The following is a 23,363-nucleotide window of genomic DNA, read 5'->3' as shown; positions in this document are numbered from 1 at the left end:
GTCGTGTGGCTCCTGAACAGATTTGGTTCTCTTGTTAATTTGTTACGTTTGCGGTGCCTCACTTGATTCGCATGATTGCTTGATCACCTGTTATATCCACGAAAAGCAATTTCATCAAATAATTTGCACTTGGTTTTGACATGTTTGTCAAAATCGAGGGCAAAGGGCCTCTGCAAAATTAATGACTCAAGTAATCTAGCTAATTGCCTGTGTGGAATGATACGTTTACTGCATTTCAGTTTTGTTTTTGCTTCAGTTCCCAATGGCAGATGCACTGTACTGTAATATATTGTATATGAAATGTTAATTCATGTAAAATACTATTATAAATCTTTAGGTATGTCAAGATATTTTATAAAATAACTAAATGTTTCATGGACAGCATACATGCTCACTACAGAAACAAAATGTTCCCCATTAGATAACACAAAAATAAAACAATTTGCTTTCAACATCCAAGAAGCAAATTGCACTTTTGAAAAATTTTAAATTGAGAAAATATCACGCAGAATAGATCACAGTATGTGCTGAAAGCTTACTTTAGTATGTTTTTATCAACCTCATGCAGAGTCTGTAGTTCATGCTGTTGTGCTGTCAGTCTGCAGAGTTGGCCCTGTCATTACTGCTCTTGTTGTATGTGGAAATGACTCATAATTGCAGGTTTATTCATCGCTGTTCCCTGCAGGCGATATTCATTAGCGCTATCGCAATGATTGTGGTGAACCTTATGGACGGCCTAATGAGCAATTCATTTTACAAGGGCTTGTCAAGAAAAACAAAATTTCCTAGTTCTGGCAAACTTAGAGCAGATGAAGAAAAGGCAAATATATCTATTTAGTCACCCTCCAATCCCACCTACCCTACATAAGAGAAAAGAACTATCATTAGTATCTTTAGGGGTGGTACAGAATGACGGGAAATGACTTTTGTTCACGCCATAAACAGCTCTGCCTATCTCTGGAAGAGCTTATGTCTGGTATGTAAACAGTGGAGGGTTCTGCAATCTACTTAAAGGAGTGGTTCAGCTAAAAATGTAAATTTTGTCATTTTTTGCTCACCCTCATGTCGTTCCAAACCTTTATGATATTTTGCAGAATGCGTTTCCACTGTCAGGCCAAATGAGGGCGTGCTAAAACGTGCCAGGGACAGTTGCATTCCCACTGTCACTTCCGGGGTTTAATCGTGTCTCCTTAGGGCTTATTTGTGGCCAACGGCCAATGGCTTTTGGCCTGCCGGTTACCCTTGGGCCAACTGGGGATTGAGGCAGGGTCAATGCCAAAGACTTAGTTTAGCGAAAGTCTCGTGCTGTGTTTCATGCAGGTGACAGGTTGGGAAGTGGGATATTCCCACTTGAATTCTCTGATCTCTGACTCTGACCTTAAAGGAATTCCATTTGCAGATGCTCGGAAAATTACATTTAATCAACCAAAACTGCAGCGCTCCTGTTAGCATTTCAGGGGTTTGACTGTCTCCTAGCAACACAACTGATAAATAATGCTGCTACGCTAGCATTTGTGCTACAGGTGTACGATTATCAAAAGAGAGTTTAATTAACTGTGTTTTGTACACCTGTCCCTGCAAACGATTGTTTAACAAGATTTAATATATTGTAATGTTGAAACTTTGACTCATTGATCAATATCATTAAATTAAAGTGAATGTTTATCACTAACTTTGTAAATCTGTGGGTGCCAACAAATTTGTGACATCATGCACCTGTATCTCGGCGAAAACATTACAAATCCATTGCATAAATATGCACACTGGACAAAGCGGTACCCAAAGGAAGAACTTCCCTTGATTCGAAATCATGGGACATCATGAGACATTGTCCTGCTGTTGGTTGAGAGACCACTCAGGACACCGTGGCAGTTATAGTCGGTGAGTTGTAAACGTTACATTATATTGCTAGCTAGCTAACATTTACATATAATATAAACTTGATATTCTAGATAACTAAACAACATGCGTTGTTTTGACTTGTGAAATGGGCGGGGTGTGTGATGTTTGCACCAGGACGGTGTATTAAAAGCGGGTTTTTGGGCAACTCTGTGGGGCTTTTTGCGCAATGTTGGTAATGAAGAGCTATTTTGGTCTCGCAGTTTGAGGTCTGAGGCTATTAACTGACCAGTTTATGGCCCTGGCTCGCACTGGCCTGATAGTGGAAAAGCGGCTATTGAAAACATAGGGCCTCAAGGGCTGTAAAACTTAGCCAAAATGATGGTGGGGAAGATTTGCAGTGAAAAACCAAAGTCATATTAACTAATTTTATGGAACCTTTATGGTGCTTTTTTGGCACCCCTGGTCTCCATATGAAGAAGAGCAGCTTGGATTCTGAAATATATGAATTATTTTTGTGCTACATGGAAGAAAGACAATCATAATGGTTTGGATAAGCTTGAATCACAAATTTTACATCACAAATAAAACTCCTAACACCCCCCTAAAAGACATAGGTTATGTCTCCATCTTCTGATTAACATCACCAGCAGGTGGGTGTGTCTTCAAGACCAAGCCTATGCAATCTAGAGGGGGTCCAATAGAATCTATGTAAAATCTTGAATTTTACACAAAAACTTGAAAGTTTTTTTAGAATCCTAGCCCACACTCACTCTTCCAATACCAAGTTGAAATCTTTCTCACATAATCTCTTGATAGAAGTTATAGCTCCATCCCCCAGACTCTGAATTAGCAGGAAGTAATACATTGATGCCACATTACCTTTTCCAAAAGCAGTAATTACCACTCCCAGAGTATCTGCCGATTTAGGGGGGTGTAAACTTCTCTCAAAAATAGTACAGAGCAGGTGGCGCAGCTGTAAATACCTATAGAACTGAGACCTGGGAATCCCAAAACGTTGAACCGATTTTCAAAGGATCTCAACAATCCACTCTCATACAGGTCACCGATTGTAGTAACCCCCCTCACAATCCACTCTGACCAGCAGAAAGGGGACTTATTTAAACATATTTTGGGGTTCAAACATATGCTCGAGGCATTATTTAAATGATGTCTGAATTAAACAGTCTGGACACTTTTGTCCATACTGAGTGCAAATGCAAAATAACGGGGTGTAACTTAACTCCACCGATTAGTTTGATAGAAATGCTTTGAAATGGTGAAATATGGGCAAGAACTTCCTGTTCAATACAAAACCAGGGAGGGGCTCTCTCAGGTGGAAGTGACCAATGAGCCAAATGTCTGAGACTGAACGCATAATAATAAAAGAAAATCCTGGGTAGGCCTAGCCCACCTTTGTCAGTTGGCCTATGCAACTTACTGAAATGTAATCTAGGATGCTTACCATTCCAAATGAACGACTTCGCTATGCTATCAAATTGCTTGAAATAAGATAGGGGACATCTACAGGAAGAGATTGTAGCAGGTAGTTACATTTTGGAATACAATTCATTTTAATAACATTAACCTTCCCAATCATAGATAAATGTAATGAAGCCCACCTGCCCACATCACTCGAAAACCTTTTTATTAAAGGGTCAAAATTAACTCCAAATCAGACAAATTTGCTGGGAATAAAATGCCCAAATACTTAATGCCCTGTTTGGGCCACTGGAAGGCACCTAGCTGAAAAGCTGTTACCGGAGAGTACGCTGTCAGAGCCAAAGCTTCGGATTTAGACCAATTGACTCTGTATCCTGAGAACTTAGAAAAGGAATTAATAATTATGTGAAGGCAAGTCACAGATCTAATGGGGTCAGAGACTAATAATAAAATATCATCTGCATAAAACGTCTCAGGTTACATGTGTAACCCTTGTTCCCTGAAAAAAGCGGAACGAGATGCTGCGCTGCTAAGCGCTACGGGGAACAACTCTAGCTGTGAACCGAGCTGAAATAGTGTGTGTAACACGTCAGTGAACATTGACTGGAATTTATAGCCTCGGTTGATGTAATCATTAGATGCACCTGTGGCCAGGCTATAAATGGATACGTCACCAGGTATCGTCAGATACTTCTTTTTGAAGAGCAGTCCTGGGACGTCCCAGTGCGGCAAAGCAGCGCAGCATCTCGTTCCACTTTTTTCAGGGAACAAGGGTTACACATGTAACCCGAGACGTTCCCTTTACAAAAAGCTTCACTTTGATGCTGCGCTGCTAAGCGCTACGGGGAACGCAATACCCATGCCGCCGCACTTGGGGATGACCCCTACGGTTGTGCAGTGTACTCACAAAAACGCGAGAGGTCTCAGACATGAGCTTGAGATGTCGACTCAAGGGCATAAGAGCCCGGAGTAGCATAAACATCTAAACCATTCAATTTTGATGAATGTGTGCGGAGAGGACCAGCCTGCCGCATCACAAACTTGTTTAGGCATGGGCTGAGATGTCGACTCAAGGGCATAAGAGCCCGGAGTAGCAAAGCATCGAACCCATAAAGTTCGATGAATGTGTGCGAAGAGAACCCGATCACAACACAAACTTGTCATAAAAACTGATGAATGTGAGCGGAAAGGACCAGCCTGCTGCATCACAAACTTGTTCAGGCAGGAGCTGAGATGTCGACTCAAGGGCATAAGAGCCCGGAGTAGCAAAGCATCTAAACCCATAAAGTTTGATGAATGTGTGAAGAGAACCCTATCGCAACACAAACTTGTCATAAAAACTGATGAATGTGAGCGGAGGGGACCAGCCTGCCGCATCACAAACTTGTCCAGACATGAGTTTGAGATGTCGAATCAAGGGCATAAGAGCCCGGAGTGCAGAACATCCAAACTAGAAAAATCCAATGAATGTGTGCGGAGAGGACAACCTGCTGCATCACAAACTTGTTTAGGCATGGGCTGAGATGTCAACTCAAGGACATAAGAGTCCGGAATAGCAAAGCATCTAGCCCATAAAGTTCGATGAATGTGTGCGAAGAGAACCCTATCGCAACACAAACTAGTCATAAAAACTGATGAATGTGAGCGGAGAGGACCAGCCTGCCGCATCACAAACTTGTCCAGACATGAGTTTGAGATGTCGACTCAAGGGCATAAGAGTGGCAGAACATCCAAACTATAAAAATCTAATGAATGTGTGCGGAGAGGACAACCTGCCGCGTCACAAACTTGCTGCAGAGGGAGACCTCTAGCCAGTGTTTTAGAGGAGGAGAGCCCTCTGGTAGAGTGTGCCCTAAAACCTACTGGCGAAGCTTGACCGCGCGCCTCGTAGGCCCAGGCAATAATGAGGATGCCTCTTTGAGGGCACCCCGCCCACCAATCCGTGGCAAACCACAGTGGCCACATAGAACCTGGCAGTGGCTGACAGTTCTTTCTACAGAAAATCCATAACTGAAGCAAACTGGCAGTAAGCTGGTTCTGTAATAAGAACTTTAGTAGATGGAAACGCATGCAGGTGCATTTGTGCTATGAATGCGTTACTACGATCAGCCCCTCCATGGGGTTGCTGGGCGACTCGGGAGAAGTAGAGGAGACATTGCGCTATCAGCAGAAGCCGAAGAGGTCCTCTTCTGCCCTGTAAAATCTACCCAGATCAGTTCCAAGTGGAGGGGGCCCTAGCACTTGAAATGGTCTCGATAACCTCAAGAGAAAACCCTGTGAACCTCATTTGGTACCCTTAGGGGCCAGACATGAAAGGTTTCACAATTCGGACCAAGGATGAGAAGGTCCTCCCTGTTCGGAATCGCCCAAGGCGAGCCGTCGAGGAGAGGAATTAACTCTGAGAAACATATCCTGTTCGGCCAGCGCAGCCGTTAATAGGAGGCAAGACCCTTGCTGGTGAACATTGCCAAGACTCCGGAGCAGAGAAACCGGGAAAGAAAGCGCATTCTGGGTCATGTATGTGTCTTAACGTCCAGACCCAAGGGGCTGGGTGATTTCAGGGAGAAGTAGAGGAGACATTGCGCTATTCATAGAGGCTGAAGAGGTCCTTTTCTGCCCTAAGATCTCACCCAAACTTGTTCCAAGTGGAAAAAACCCGGCATTTAAAAAGGTCTCGATAACCTCAGGAGAGAGCCCTGTGTCCCTCAGTTGGTACCCTTAGGGGCCAAACATGAAAGATTCCACAATTTGGGGCAGGGATGAAATATTGCCCTGTGCCTGAGATAGAAGATCCTTCCTGTTCGAATCGCCCAAGGCGAGTCGTCGAGGGAAGAGATTAGCTCCGAGAACCAAGCCCTGTTCGGCCAGCTGGTGCTATCAGTAAGAGGCAAAAACCCTTGCTGGCTGAACTCTGGGCAACTACTACCTTAGGGTGGAGTTCTTAACTCCCCATTGGTATTTTCTGTCTGGACCGTAAATCTGCTCCCATATACGGGCATCCAGGGATATAACTGACCTGAGTGACAGGAGCTTGCCCTGGGCCCTAAGGAGAACCCAACGTGTCAGAAATACAGCTGACAAGAACATGGGTCTCCTTGATGATTTATGTAAGAGGCTACCGCTGTATTGTCCACCCACACCAAGACATGGCAGCCTCAGGAGGAGGTATTTCAGGGCCAGAAATACAGCCATCAACCCGAGACAGTGACTGTGACAACCGAGCTGACGACCCTCCTATCCCCTTAAGCTGGACGACCACTTAAGGTCTGTCGTTAGCAGCCTGCGACAACAAGATGCACCTAGAGTGGGACCCAAGGCAGAAAACCGGGGTCTGAACCACATAGAAAGGGAACGAAGCCTGAGGCGCGTAACCCTATTTAGCCTAGGGGTTTTGGCCCTTGGAAGAAATCCCCTGGCTTTTGGCCACAACAAAAACGGTCTCATGAGCAGAAGGTCCAGAGGGATCACCGTGGACACGGTCGCCCTGAGACCTGGAAATTGTTGATACTGATAACAGTGCAACCTTGACCTAGCCTGACTTTGCGCAGGGTGATCTGAATGGACTCAATACTAGCGGGAGACAGTTGTGCCCGCATTGTGATTGAACTCCATACGATGCCCCGATAGACAGTGTTCTGAGTGGGAGAGAGGACGCTTTTGTTGCCGTTGAGCCTCAACCCCAGAGAAACAGATGAGCTAAGACGATATCCCTGTGCTGAACTGCCAGTTCCTGGAACTGCGCTAGGATCAGCCAGTCGTCTACATAATTCAGAATGCAGATGCCCCGGAGACGCAAGAAGCCAGCGCTACATCATGCATTGTGAATGTGCTGGTAAAAAGGGCCAGGCTGAGTGAAAGAACCTGACCCTGGAAGACTTCGCCCCCGGAAGTGAACCTCAGGAACTTTCCATGTTGTGGCAGACCTTCTAAATGAAGTATAGAAGTGCGTCATAAGATCGATGGTGACCAGCCAAACGAGTTGTAGGGCTTGAGACACGACCGTCTTGACAGGCATCATCTTGGACTTGAACACCCACGGGTAGTTCAAGCTTTAAGATCTAAGCCAAATGCCACCCCTCACCCTCCATGGGAAACGGGAAGTATTTAGTGTAATAACCTAACTCTCTCTCTGGAAGGGGAACACATACCATGGCCCCTTTAACCAGGAGATTTAGTTTTTGTTTTTACAAAAAAAAGAAATCCGGTTTACGGTAGTGAGAACACGCCGTTGAAACACGGAAAACCGGCGAGTGAATTAAATCCTGACGCCCTTATAAGACCCACCGAAAAGAATATATCCGGCAGAAGTTTCCACGCTGCCAGGATCTCTGAGATGGGTATTATATTTGAACACTTCCTGTTGAGGGGTTGTCGGGTGTTTCGCATCCTGAATAAAATGCAGGAACAGCGAAAACGCCCAATTTTGACGGAAGCCTCTGCAACCCGAAACACCAAGAGGTGGCGGGAATGGAGGGGCTTCGAGGGGGTACCGGGAGGGATGAAGTGAAGCACGCACCCATCCCGAAGGGAGCTACCCCCTAATCTAGGCGCAAGACCGTCAGGGTTTTCTCTTACTAGAAATGATAGCCCTGAGGTCTTGCTTCGGGGGCTGGAGAGGGAGGCGAGACTGTCCCCAATCCCTGGGAGGAGGAGCACGACTCGCCCCGCTTTGCTTTTGAGCCTCCGTTCAGACAGGACTGAGGCGGGTCTGAGGCTTGCTCGTCAAGCGCAGAACCCACACTCAGGTCGTCCGTGAGGTCATTCGGGTACGCCTGTAAAACAGCATGGTGTGCAGAGCAGCACCAGCCTGACCTGCTGCTTGATAAGCCCTTCCCACTAAAGTGGAGGTTGTCCTACAAGGCTTTGAGGGGAGAGAGGGCTTTAAGTGACGATGCCGAGCCCGGCAGAGATAGCCCGCAAGCGTCTCTTCGACCGGCAGCGTCACTGAATACCCCGTGCCTCAGCACCCACGATGGTCGAATATAATGACGCCGAGGGTATGTGAACACGGAAGAAAATATAAATATATATATATATATATATATATATATATATATATATATATATATATATATATATATATATAATGTATTTTATTTTTTTATTTTTTACATTTTTATTTTTAGGGGTTCCTCCATGAGCTGAAAAAGCTCTTCATGGAGGTTATCAAAGAAGGGAAGGGACTCATGAGGCGTTCCCTTTCTTAGACTGGAAGATAAAATCTATCCCCTAATTTGGAGGGTTTGGTGTCTCTTTTTCGCGTGGCCAGTCCAATCTGGCAACAGCTTGAGTAACAACATCGAGCAATTCCTCCGTAGATTTTTTTATCGCGGGCGGGAAGAGAATCGCGATCCTCCTCATGATCCGAAGAAGCGTCGGAACATGCTTCAAGATCATGTGAAGGACCAGCTGGGTTTAGGGAGAGAGTGAGAGAAAGGGATCAACCCGTCTCTTGCTCCTCAGCCAAATCCATGCAAGAGCCCCACGAACGATCTTTATTTTTATTTTTTTCGTGAGTGCTGACTCCCGGAAGCAAGCGTAGGCGAGCACGAAGCACTCTGCCTGTTAAAGCAAATCGCAGTGCTCGCGACCGCCCTGCTGCAGCCGAGAGCAGTGTGCTCTTACCCCCAAACAAACAGAGCAAAAACTGATGTGTGTCCTCTTCAGCTATAGAGCAAGAAGAGGGGAACACGTGCCGCTTATGGCTTTCAGTCATTCTCTTTTTTTCTTTCTTTTTAGATATATATATATATATATATATATATATATATATATATATATATATATAATATTTTCTAAACAGAAGAGAGAAGAAAAAAGAGAACAAAGAGAACAATGTTCACTGCACACTGCCTAACTGATTCTAACTCCTAACAGAGGAAAGAAAGTTTTGACAGGGTTTGTGAAACACACAGAAACAGAATCGCTCTGAAAAAAGAGTTTCTGACGACACCTGGTGACGTATCCATGTATAGCCTGGCCACAGGTGCATCTAATGATTACATCAACCGAGGCTATAAATTCCAGTCAATGTTCATTGACGTGTTACACACACTATTTCAGCTCGGTTCACAGCTAGGGTTGTTCCCCGTAGCGCTTAGCAGCGCAGCATCAAAGTGAAGCTTTTTGTAAAGGGAACAAAAGCTTATGTGCCATTCCTCCCACTACAACCTCCCTTCTTATCGCGGCTGCTAATGGTTCCAGGGCAAGACAGAACAATAATGGCGAAAGAGGGCAGAGTAAAATAATTTGAAATTAATCAATTTGTGGGTACCACCACTACTGGTTGTCTATAAAGTAACTTAATCCATCCATAAAAAGTATTCCCAAACATGTGCATTTCCAAAATCTTAAAAAGATAATCCCATTCTACCATATCAAATGCATTTTCACCGTCAAGTGAGATGGCAGCGACCAGAGTCTGATCATTCGCCACTGATCACATGATATTCATGAAACACCTGCTATCAGAAGAGCTGCGGCCCCGAATAAACTCCAACTGATCTCTATGTATTAGAGATGTCATAACTTTACTTAATTGATTAGCCAAAAGTTTTGCATATATTTTTACATCTAGCTGGATCAGGTAAATTGGATGGTAACTCTTACACACTATTTGTCCTTTTTAAAAAACAGGCTGATCCGGGCTTGTGTCACTCTGGCAGTAGCTTTCCATTCTTTAATGATTCCATGTAAACTATTAACAAAACTGGAGCCAGTTCTGTAGCATAAGATCTAAAAATTCAGCAGCAAAGCCTTCTGGCCCTGGAACCTTGCCTGAAGGCAGGGACTTAATTACCTCGTAAAGCTCCTCCAAGGCTATCTCAGAATCAAGAGAATTTTTTTGCTCAGTCGTCAGTTTAGGGAGTTCTAATGGTTCCACAATGTTTCTAATATCTTCATCAGTAGACGAAGACGTGGAGCTATAGAGTTCAAGATAGAATTCTTTAAAAGTATTATTGATTATTTCGATTTCACTGAGGGAATGGTTGAAAAAGACTCTCTCTGCTTTATATATCTGGCCAAAAGCTTCCCTACTTTGTCCCCTGACTCGAAGTATGACTGTCTTGCCTTGAACAGACAAAACTCCACCTTCCATGACAAAATAGTATTATATCTGTATTTCAATAAGAATGTCACACTTTTAATAAAAAATAGGGAATGAATGTTAAAAGAAACTGTATTTTCTCTGTAAAAATAAATTTATTTTTTACAGTGTAACATGTTCTGAATGAAGGAACAAACTTTTATCAATATATAAATCCTGACCGTTTATAGCATTTACTATTGCATACTTCAAACTGTATGACAAATCTACTATTATTTTTAAAGGAATGTTTAGTGCTCAATACAAGTAAATCTCAATAGAAAGCATTTGTTGCATAATGTTGAGTGCCTCACTGTAACCTTGATTTTTGCTTTTATAATTAATTTTGTTTATAGGAGGAACGAGTTGAAATAAATTTTTGTGGTAATCAACATAATGCCACAAATGCTGTCTATTGAGCTCAACTTGTATTGAACCCGGAGCATTCCTTTAAGTTTCAGTTGGCATATGTGACCAACAGTATACAGCTGGAAGTATATTAATCCGATCATACTGTATACAATATGTTAACAGTGCTTGGAGTAGCAGAGCAAATATACATTTCAATGAAAGTTTTTAGCATAAACTTTGTCTGATATAATATAAATATATAAATATTCACAAAACATTTCACTCAGCCCTGCCGTTCCATTGTGTAGCAGCAATAGGGTTTTTCCAACATGTGTTTGGTTTGTTATGGTGATGGTTTCACCTTCAAAGCTGCTGGTGAAAGGAATGAAAAAGGAAAGTTTTGTTGATGTGATGCCCTGTGGACATCCTTGTTTCCTCAAGAGTGCTCTGTATGTACACATATTGATGTCAGCAGTGGCGTCAGAATCAATATTTTATCCAAAGAGGCCCAATGTGTGCTGGGTGTTAGTTGTCTTTAATGACACCCTCATGTGTAATAGAATGAGTGCAGCTAGAGGATTGTTTTCAGCTGCTAGGTTCTCCTTTATTACCAGGGGATGTGATAATCAGCCTTAACGTGCTAAATGATACAATCAGTGTTAAGTAACCACTGTGCACAGAGAGCCACTAAATGGCATGAGCCGGAAATTACAGGCTAAAAGCAATGTCTGGGTGTGAGTTGTTCACTCATTCAATCATATGTTCATTCATAAAGTCCTTTTTTTTATGAAAAATTCTCCAAAAATGTTATACAATTTAAATGACTATGAAAGTTGTTATCTCTGCATAGAAAGTATTAGTAGGAGAAAATATAAATGTGTTTCATAATAATTTTAAAGCATTTTTTTAATTTCTTTGATCTTAATTTTTTTTTTTTTTTTTTTAAATAACAAGACATGTGTAATGTCACTGGCGTTAATTCATTCTTTATACTCCCAGTAGTCCAGTAGAGGTCACTGTTGCATTTGAGCCTGTGCACAGAAATGGACAAAGGTGATACTGGCTCTACTGACTGTCTCTAGATGTTCGAATAGCACAAGATTTAGTCAGATTTAAAATTCAGTCTTTCATATTGCAGCTCTCTTGAATTTCAACCCATCATTTCTGAACATGAAATGCTATAGGGCAGGAGAAGCACTGCCATTCAGTACCCAAAATCTTTGTTTCTTTCCTATTGTCAATGTCAGTTGTCATTTAAATTGAACAGCTGGTAATTAACCACAGAACCATTTTAAAGCATCATATGAAATTTCTTCCACTTGGCACTTTCCATGTCAGGTAATTTAGTCCAGTTTAACAATATCCACTATTCAATCAACATTACAGTAGATCAGGCTAATCATTTTGTTTCAGAGCTTATGGACATTTTAAGTTTTCGTAAAGTTTTCTGTGTTTACTCTACACATTATGTCATGAAATCATATTAAATGTGAATTATCCTATCCTACAAATTATCCTATAAATAATAAAATTACATGACCTATTTTGCACCATTTTCTTACATTTTATACAGCTAATCTTCAAATACTTGTCAGTATACTGTAAATATACATTGCTCTATACAAATCAAGCAAACCAAAATGTATAAAAATACCCCCCAAGCTACTTAAATGGATAGTTCATCCAAAATTGATAGTTCACCCAAAAATTTTTATTCTCTCATAATTTACTCACCCTCATGATATCATAGGTGTGCGTATGACTTTATTTCTTCAGCAGAACACATTTGAAGAAAAATAGAAAAATATATCAGTTCAGAACCTTAAAATACAAGTGGACATTTGAAGCTCCAAAAATCATAGACAGTCAGCATAAACGTCATCCATTTGACTCTGGGGTTTAAATTAATGTCTTCTAAAGGGATACAATCACTTTTGGTGTGAAAAAGATTAATATTTAAGTACTTTTTAACTATAAACCATCACTTCCAGTAAGCTTCATGAGAGGGCTACTTTCACGTGGTCTCTTGTGTGATGTATTTCTGTTGGCATCTTACGGATGTAATCTCAAATTCTTCTTTTGGTTGAGACATCCATGATGAGCACACAAACACACCACTGTGTGTAACGAAACAGATACAAATACAAAACTAATGAAGCTTCTTTACAGCATTCCTCCTACTTAGTTGTAAACAGTGCTGCTCTTCTGCGGGTGTCTTACGTGTGTCGGTTCTAGCGTGTCTCACGTGCCAACTCGATTATGTCACACACGCATACCGCTGCTGACCGAAAGTGATGGATTAGAGTTAAAAAGTACTTAAATGTTGATCTTTTTCTCACCAAAAGCGATGCCAATTAATTTAACCGCTGTATTATAATTTTTTTGTTACATTTAAGTTTATGCTGACTACCTGTTCTTTTTGGATCTTCAAAAGTCAGATCACCATCCACTTGCATTTCTATTTTTCTTCAAGTATTTTCTACTGAAGAAAGACAGTCATCCACACATCTGGGATGGGATGAGGGTGAGTAAATGATGAGAGAATTTTCGGTTATGCTTTAAAATAAGGCTCCATTTATTAACATTAGTTAACAACATAAGTTAACATTAATTATCAATGAACAATATGCATTAAGTATTTATTAACCATAGTTAATGTTAGTATCAACATATACTAATACATGTTTAAAATCAAAAGTTGTATTAGTTAACACTAGTAAATGCACTATGAACTAACATTAACTAACATAAACAAAGATTAATACATTCTGTAAAAAATATATTGTTAATTGTTCATTCATGATACCTAATGCATTAACTGATGTTAACGTATGGCACCTAACGCATGGGTGAACTAACCCTTTAAAGGGATAATGCACCCAAAAATCTAAATTCTCTCATTTACATTATTTTCTATATTATTCCAAACCCATATGACTTACTTTCTTCAGTGAAACACAAAATTAGATTTAAGATAGAATCACAGCCTCAGTCACCATTTACTTTATATATTATCATATCAAATATTTGCATACAATGACCTCTAAACTGTATAACTGATATAATTGTCTTTTGAATTAATGACCGCATGACTGTATATTATCACTTAAATATGTTACATTACACTTTCCTGTTGTGGTTAGTGTAGGGGGGCTTTTGGCAAAAGTTCCCATTGACTGGATAGACCAGTGACCCCAGAGCCAGCACCTCTTTACCCTTGCTTTTGAAGATGACAAAGATGGAACCCAAATGGTTGTCATGGAAACTGGGATCATTAGTGCCAGCTGTGGTTTGGGTTTAAGGTCTTTAGATTCTTCTCACGTCTTTAATTTAGTTGGACTTGGTGTTACATTGCACTTATCAAATGCTTTACTCTCAGCTGTGCTCAAAAGACAGAGGCAATGCTTAATCAACACGCCAACCTCATTGTGTCCATCCATGGATGGTTTTCAGACAAAATGGGTAATTGGACAAATTGGATCATTCCCGCAATTTGGGTTTTGATCTCTTATTTGACTTTGAAAGGGGGTCATTTGTAACAAATGAATTGCACTTTTTAGTCTCATTACATTTGTAAATGCCCTGGAGTTACTCTCAAGCTATAGAAGGGTTTGCAAATATTGTCACCGCAGGTTATGTGATCTAACAGCCTCGCAACACACAACTCACAGCTGCTCAATTATGAATCTTTACTCACTCAGATATTAAATCTCAGATATCTACAAATTATTGCAATGTTTTTTTTTTTTTCTTTTCTTTTTAGATTATGCCTATGTTTCATGCTGATCATGATTGCAATACTCTTTGGTACTTGTGTAGTTGATGGAATTCCATGGACTTTTTTTTTTCAACATATGGATTTTAGGTTATAATTTATATTACTGTATTAGTGAAAGTGTATGACTGTACACTGGTACAGTGTACCTTATTATACACTTTTGCCTTCACAAGTTCATTTTAAATGGTCTTGCAGTGTGACAAATGGATTTGTTGAAGAATAAATATTTCATGAAGTCTCTTAGTAATTACTATGAGATCATTAATGCTGCATGCACAGTAAAATTGTAAAAGAATTAACAAGGTGCTGTTTAAAATAGTTTTAGATACACAGCATGCTGTACAGCAGGACATGTAAACTCTCCAAAAGCAATTTATGCCAACTACCTACAAATCTCTGGTTTGTTATTGACTCATCAGTACAGGGGTTCATTAGTGGTGTAGCATCTGGACCAATCAGACACATAATTATTCATTATTTAATGAATAAGCCAACAGATGCCTTAAGACTATAACAAGCAAAGGTCCAAGTAGGCCCAAGCTGACTCCGTTATGTCTGCTCCCCCACTGATCATTATCAAGCCTTTACACTGTCTTAGAGTGGACCCTCAATGACATTCCAAGTTGGGGGAATTTAGCTGCATGCTAGAGAGAAGAATGCAGAAAGATTGATTCACTCCTTTCCCCCATAGGAAATGGACATAAAGCCCAGAACACAGACATTTCTTCATCCATTTATAGACAAACTAAAAATTCACTTGTATATCCCCATGACATTGTGTATATGATCATTACTGTCTTGTAAAGTGTCTTTTTTTACTGTATACTGTTTTATGCATGACTTATGACAGGACTACCAGCTAATGTAAAATTATTTAGTATCATGTTTCCTACCAAATGAATCCTTGTGTGACATTCTGCACAATGTTATATATATAATTCTGACATTATGCATTGTATGCTTGCTTCATTAATCAGAGCATAAAGGGGCTTAAACTAACCCCAATCATGCAAATGAGTCAGCTTCCAAACAAAGGAACATTTCCCACTTGGAAAGTGCACCTTTCTCATTGGTCAAGCCAGACTCGAGAGGAGGGACCTCCATCAGAAGTTTAAAGACAAGTCCCGCCTCTTACTCTTTCTCTTTTTTCCCATGACTCTGTTCTGCTGTTCTTGTGGTACCAGGACCACCCAGGTCAGACCCTGATGCTGCAGGCCGTTAGGCCTGAACACATCAAGCCATGTGCAACTTCTTCGACCATAGAGTCAATGAGCACCACCGTTCATTATAATTTCTTCATTCAACGTGGAAGAAATTGGTTGCAACTTCAACACCATCGACCCAAGGAACCATCAAGCCTTTCTCCTGGGACTGCATCCGGGTGCTCAACAGCCAAGGCAATTGCAAGTATCGTATAAGTAACTAACTGAACATAGTTTAGTATAAGATGAAAACCCCTTTGTAACAAAGGTGCTTTTAAATTAAGAACTCGATGGTTCTCTCAGATGGTCAAAATTACTCTTTTCATAACTGCATTTCCCCTATTCTGTTGAAACACTGTATGAGTGTTTCGTGTGTATGTTTTTGTTTAGATTAGTTATGTGTTCGTATTTTATTTAAATAAACATTTGTGTACATTCTTGCAAATTGTTTCTGGTCTGCTTGTATATCAATGTAAATTTAACGATTCGATCACAGCTACATGCTAAGAAAGAGTTATTTTTGTGTGGCCACGAAAAATATCCTTTCTGAGAATTGATAGACGATCAATACTGAGTGTTTGCTAGACGAACAGATAAATGGTTAACAGGTTAATTCTATTAACCGATCCAAATGTTCATAATTAATTATATTGAGTTATGATTAATTATTCATGTTTCCATTTAAAGATATTTTGACTGTGGTATATTTTGATGAATAATCTCATCCCTGTTTCTAAAAGATTGTGCTTCAAAGCTATACCTATATGTGTAATATTATTGTCAATAAGCCATGAGAATAATATTACTCCAATAAGAGAATTAATGATAATTCTCTTATTAAAGCTAATTCCCCACAGTACAAATTTTGAGCTGATACAACGAGACGTTGTATTACGATTTTAATGGTGGAGAATTTTATTCAGACAAATAATCTAAATTATAACAGCTGTCAAACGTGACATTTCCTTACATAGTAATGTAGAATTAGGACCATTTCATTTAATTCCTAGCTCACACATACTGTTTCCCTTACAAATAATAGTAATGTACAGGACATTTTAACCCGTGCAGTGAACATTTATCATACCAAATTCGCTACATATATTGGTGTGAGAATTTGCGCTGAACACGCTGATGTTCATATGCATCGATGAAACCATTTTCATTAGTGTTGACCCAAATCACCAATCACTGGTGTTGGTTGCTATGGTGACGAAAGTTCATGGGAAGTCCTAAAGAAACCCTTCTGGGGCAATTTACCGTGCATGCGCAACCTATCGATGCCATATTGTAAACAAAACACAGCTAAACTAACCAGTTAACAAACTTTCATTGAATTCCCTAAATACGCTACAGTGGTATGAATACCTGATTAACAAAAATCAAGATTATATAATGAAATGACCATCTTATATCATCAAAAATTTCATATAAAAACAAAAAGATGTGAGGTTTGAAGCAATAAAATATTTTAATATTTAATATTTAATATTGCGCTATCAGTTTGCAATGCATGTCAAATATCAATATGGTGTGTAAAAGAACTATTGAGTAGATGTGAGCTTGTAATGTGAAACAATATTGTGCTGTGCTATAGCCAGGGGACCACAGGAATCTCTCTTGTTAGGAACCAGTGAAGAAACTTGATATGACACAATTGGACACATGACAGAAGCATACACATGCTGCATCCATCAGTTCAGGTTTCTTTTTCTCTGCTACAGTCAACATTGTTGTCATAGCAATGAGCTTACATGCATGAGAATAAAATGAACATTTTAGGCTATAGCATGCAAGACACATTTGAATTGATACCTACTGGTAACTAATGAGAACCATAAAGTATCTAGCTATGCAGAGGTTTGCATTGATATTATTTGTGAGATTTTCTAATGGAAAACACAGTAATCCAATAATGGTCTGTTCTGGTGGTTGGTTCCAAGTTTCTCAACAGTTTGTCACACAGTTTATCTTACGTCTCTTCTGTTCATTAAGAACAGGGATTGGCAACCTTTTTGACATCAAAAGCAAATTTGAAAAATATTTCAAATTGTGCCATATATTTGCAATATAATAAAATATATTTATATTTATTACTTTGTATATCTAAATTATATTTATATTACACTTTATAAAGTTACAATACAATTTAGTAAAATTTAGGTAATTTTGTTATTAATTTATTTCTGAATTAAATTCAGCCTTATCAACTCAAATTATTTTTGAATGGATTTGTTCCTGTCTTGTTGTATGAACTTAATTTATTTCAGATTAAGTAATCAAGGATTGTTGTGTGTATGACTGTGTATATTTCAACGTGTAACAGCATCAGTAAAATTAGCTGTTAAGCAAATTCATAAATGTTTATTTGACATCTGCCTCAGATGAAGTTTCATTCAGCACTCTCACCACAACAGCCTCTAAGAGAAAGACAATGCCAAATAGCTCTTCATGCAGTTTTCATTGGTAAGTGGAGGAGACAGAACCATGCTAAGAGTACCTCTGTGGATAAAGAGTTAGAACTCCACTGACGCCCACTAGCTGATGGTATAGAGAAACCAAACACCCTTCCTACCCAGCAAGGGGCATAAGGTGCATGTTTGTGCAGTACATTATTAGCCTTAGGAACAAACAGTTTAATAGTGCAGGTTTATTAAAGGTGGACACTAGATTTATACTTTGCAGTTTAATGTTACAACTGAGGCGATGCCAGTAATCTTGTTTTGAATGATTGTACATGTGTACATTTTCTAGGTATTCAACTGACTATTGCGTTATATTGATGTTGCACAATAGTTGGTAATTATTTTTTACGCTTTTTATTTAGAGCTGTGCTCATTACGGCAAAATTGTTACAAACCTGACTCGCCAGAAGAAGCAGTGGAAAGCTGTTTAATCAAAGCAATTGAAATGAGAATTAAGAGGAAGCTTTGAAATCGTTTGAATTAAAAAAAGGGAGTGCGAGAATGGGCTATTTAACAACTGGGGTTGTAAAATTGGCTTATATTGCCTATTAACAATGTTTATTGTTTGCCTTTTTTTGACCAACCCATACTCTGATGCCATATTTTAAAGGAATTGTTCACCCAAAATGAAAAATCTGTAATTATTTATTATCCTCATGTCGTTCCAAACATGCAAGCTGTTATTTTTTCCACAGAACACAAACGTTGGATCTTTTCCCACCTTTTTTTCCCCAATACTGTACAGCAGGGCTGGACTGGGAAGAGAAATCGGCCTGGGATTTTACATAGCAACTGCCCCAAAAGTTGAGTGATCCATCCAAAAGTGGTCCATTTGGCATAACGCGGCGACTCATTTTAGCTTATCGCGGCCCATTTTGTGGCTGACCCACTGGCCCGCTCTGTTCTCCCGGTGGCCAGTCTGCCCCTGATCGCCCCAAAGTGCGTCTGCCCACCGGGAAAATTCCCGATATGCCTTCCAAAATTTAAAAAAAAATGTTTGCCCCTTAATTTAAAACAGAATATCTGACACTGCGTGCATGCATATGATAAAACCTTTTAATTTTGGTGTCAATGATGTTGTCCAGACATTTTTTTATCTCGGCATGAGTAATAGTTTTTCTCAAACACGGTATCTTCAAGACTTAGACTAAGGTCCACAAATCATATCGAAATGTTTTGTTCTTTTTGGAACTTGACAGATATGACCATTTTGAACCATTGATGTAGTATGGCAAGAGCTAGGTAAAGTTTCTTCAAAGATGTTGATTTTAGTGTTCCATCGAAAAAAATAGCAGCACACACGTTTGGAAAAACATGAGGTTAAGTATATAATGACAGCATTAAAACATTTTGGTGAACTTTTCTATTTGTTTTAAACTTAGCTTTAGTTAATTCCTTGTTTAATGCTAAGCCTTGTTTGTTAACTTGGATGTACATTTCAGTATTCCATTAAAGGTTGCAAAATTTGAAAACACATACACTTAATATTCTAGCATGGCCTGGTGTGTGCTCTTGTGAGGGGAAGTTTCTGTCCTGTCCTCAGTCTGCCTTTTTTCTGGTGTATTCTTTCTCTCTGGGTGTCAGTTATCACCTCAGGTGTCTGTTTCTCTCTTTCAGGGTCAGTGCTGCGTGACCATGACCAAGGGGAGACGTTGACACTATCGGAAGTGAAGTGCTTCCCTCAGAGTGTGGATTCAGAGAGCCCCGTCCCAGAGCTGTGGAGGCAAAGAGCGGCTCTTAGGAAAACCATATCTGTTGATGATAGCTTTCTGCAGCAGACACCACGAGAACATCACAGACTCCTCAGCCGACTGGAAAGGGGCAAGAAGAAACTCCAAAACATCCATGTGAGTGGTAGCCATGTATTGTTGTTTCTGTCAAACAGTGGTTGGTTAAAGATACGGAGGAAATGTAATATTACACCAATAAAATACATTGGTTTAAAAGGATAGTTGACCAAAACATGTCATTATTTATTCAACTCATATCGTTCCAAACCCGTAAGCCTTTTTTTTCATCTGATGAACACAAAAGGAGATTTAAAAGGACAGCTTCAGTCACCGTGCTCTTTCAATGTATCGTCAAAATATGCAATGAAAGTGAATGGTGACTGAGACTAACATTCTAACTAACATCTCCTTTTGTGTTCCACTGAAGTCATGTTGGTTTGGAGCGACATGAGGGTGAATAAATGATGGCATATTTGTCATTTTTGGGACAACTATTCCTTTAAGATATAAATTTGCCTTTAGTTCATTGCCATGTCTTGTTTGTTTACTTGGAAGCACATATCCCTGTTTAAGGATAGCTCTTTGCATATGCACTGTTGTAGGCGGTTATTGATGTAGCATCTGCCATGTTTTGACAGTTTCACAGCTTGCCGTGAGGATTTTCATAGACCTTCAGTTGTGTAACTGTTCATTTGAGGTATATTTGGCCAGAAATCACAATGGAGTTTCATCATGTCTTTCTATTCAGTTAACACTCATCTGTCATCCTACACCATTGAGTCAGTGCTTTGAGGACGCCTGAATGGGTGATGCCTTGTAACCTTACATTAGGGACTTTAGCAGAACACAAATTTGATCTGCATATATTTGCTTTAGTTAAGAAGGTACTTCTGTGCCGTTTTGAGAAATTTGTTTATGCAAATGTGTATGTTACGAGGACATAGATACAGTAAAGAAGTGTTTTTGATGAATGCTCTAACTGTATGTACAGTACTAGCCACAAATGACCATAATCTTGAATATTTATGAGGTCTGTGCATTTTTAACTTCTCAGAATGGTGAAACGGATGTGAGTGGTCATTTAGCGGATGCTTTTTTCAAAGCGATTTACTAATCTTATCACGGAGACCCCATGTGGTTAAAGGGATAGTTCACCCAAATATGAAAATTCTTTCATTATTTACTCACCCTCATATTGTTCCAAACCTGCATGCTGTTATTTTTAGATTTTCAATCTAGCGGGCATTTTGGATTAACAGAATATACTCACAGAGCACTGTAGTAGGAACACTATGGTCCTAATAAGATTCCCGATATGATCAACTGTTGATGTAGACAATCCGCCTCAAGGTTTGATGTGTTGTGCATTCTGAGATGCTATTCTGCTCAATAAAATTGTACAGAGTGGTTATCTGAGTTACTGTAGCCTTTCTGTCAGCTCTAATCAGCCTTGCCATTCTCCATTGATCTCTTTCATGTTTCCGTCTGCAGAGCGGCTGCTCCCTGGGTGTTTTTGGCACATTTCTTAGTAAACTCTAGAGACTGTTGTGTGTGAAAATCCCAGGGTATCAGCAGTTACAGAAATACTTACACCAGACCGTCTGGCACCAACAATAATGCCACGGTCGAAATCAATGAGATTACATTTCTCCGCATTCTGATGGTTGATATGAACATTAACCAAAACTCCTGACCCATATCTGCATGATTTTATGCATTGCACTGCTGCTACATGAGGCCTGCTAGGTATACAGGTCTTCCTAATAAAGTGCTCAGTGAGTGTGTATTAATGATTTGATTGGAGAGTAAATAACTTAAAAAAATATTCTGTTCATCATACAAAGTGATCTTGGAATATAGTGCATTTTTTATATTGATTGCTTTTGCTGTGACAGTCCAGGGTCACTATTCACCTGTATTCTATGGCAAATAAACCCTGTGAAGTACAACAAGGTGAAAAACATCACCTTTGGCTTTCTATGGATGAAAGAAAGTCAGGTTTGGAGCGACATCAAGGTGAGTAAAAAAATTACAAAATTTTAATATTTGGGTGAACTATATTCTTGAAGCCAATTTTGCTATGTTGGTCTTAGCAAAACAATTTTTTTAAAGCACCCCACAGCCACAGTGTTTAAACTTTTTGGGAAAATCAACCAATGAATGGCTTTCTTATATTTTTCTCTAAATGTTAAGCGGCATACAGTATTAACTGTAAAGGGTCATTTATTTTTGTTACTCCTCAACACTGTTTAATCCATTATAAACACAAATCATTAAGACTTTAAGAAAAATAGAAATATGACTGTTTAAAATATTGCAGGCCATCAGATCAGTTTGCATGTCAACAATGCTGAATATAAATATGGCATGTAAAAATGCATTGAATGCATCTAATCAGATGTTGTGAGTAGATGTGAGCTCATAATGTGAAAATAATGTGCTGTGCTAGCCAGGGCACCACAGGAATCTCTCTCATTTGGAACCAATGAAGAAACTTAATATGCCACAATTGGACACAAGGCTCACAGATACGCTGCACCCATATGTTCAGGTTTCATTCTCTCAGCATTGTTACCATGGCAATGAATGAATGAAGTTAGAGTGTTTCAAAGTGAAATTATGTAATGTTTTAAGGCTGCAGCACACAAGCCACACTTGTATTGACATTTGGGTAACTTATGAGAATCTTCAAATGACAAAATATGCAAAGGTCGTCATTGGACAAAAGCAGTCCTGAGTTATTTTAACACATAACTCAACAAGCAATACTATACACACACACAAAAAATACAGGATCTGTAGTTGCAATTTTACAATGAATTAGAGAATTAAAAAAATAAATATTGAAAGGAATAGTTCAACCAAAAAAAAATATTTTGTCACCACTTATTCACCCTCATGTTTTTCCAGACCTGTATGATTTTTTTGTTTAATATTCTGTTGAACACTAAAGAAGTCTTAGTCACCATTGACTTTCATTGCATCTTTTTTCCATACAATGTAAGTGAATGTGACTGGCTGTTATTCTGAATCTGCCTATCATCTTCTTTTGTGTTCCATAGAAGAGAGAAAGTTTGGAACAACATATTGGCGAGTAAATTATGACAGTTTTTTCACCTACTGAGTAACTAATCAGCATCATCAAGTCACAAAATAGAGGTTTTCATTAGAAATATTTATGAGTTTTTCAAAGGAAAACACAATAGTCCAGTAACTGGACTGTCCTTGAAAAGAAATGGACTGTAATTATTATTTTCTGGTGTGGTTAGTTCCACAGTTTGCCTCATTTTTCTTCCTTAGTGGATTAATTTAGAACATCTCAGGATATGTCATTAAACAATTGCTGCTGAAATAATGTAGCACTGATATTATCTGTGCTCACTCTCGTTTATGTAATTTCTTTTTGAATTGTTTTCACAAATGGGCTTTATGTATTTGAGCTTGGTAATCAAAATGGTTAAGATTTTG

At 39.4% G+C, this 23,363-nt stretch overlaps 1 protein-coding gene across 1 annotated transcript in view; it reads left to right on the top strand.

Annotated features, from left to right (window-relative positions):
- The window catches only part of LOC127633686 (ankyrin repeat and fibronectin type-III domain-containing protein 1-like), a 116,914-nt gene that overhangs the window by 5,649 nt on the left and 87,902 nt on the right, over positions 1 to 23,363 (top strand). The window contains exon 5 of the mRNA XM_052112943.1: positions 19,783 to 20,012. Within this exon, the coding sequence (XP_051968903.1) occupies positions 19,783 to 20,012 (230 nt within the window). The remainder of the gene's footprint in view (positions 1 to 19,782; positions 20,013 to 23,363) is intronic.

Source organism: Xyrauchen texanus, chromosome 40 (assembly GCF_025860055.1).
Source record: "Xyrauchen texanus isolate HMW12.3.18 chromosome 40, RBS_HiC_50CHRs, whole genome shotgun sequence".
In the NCBI taxonomy this organism is placed as follows: Eukaryota; Metazoa; Chordata; class Actinopteri; order Cypriniformes; family Catostomidae; genus Xyrauchen; species Xyrauchen texanus.
The sequence above is the reverse complement of the archived record's forward strand: the minus strand, read 5'-3'. Positions and strand labels throughout refer to the sequence as shown.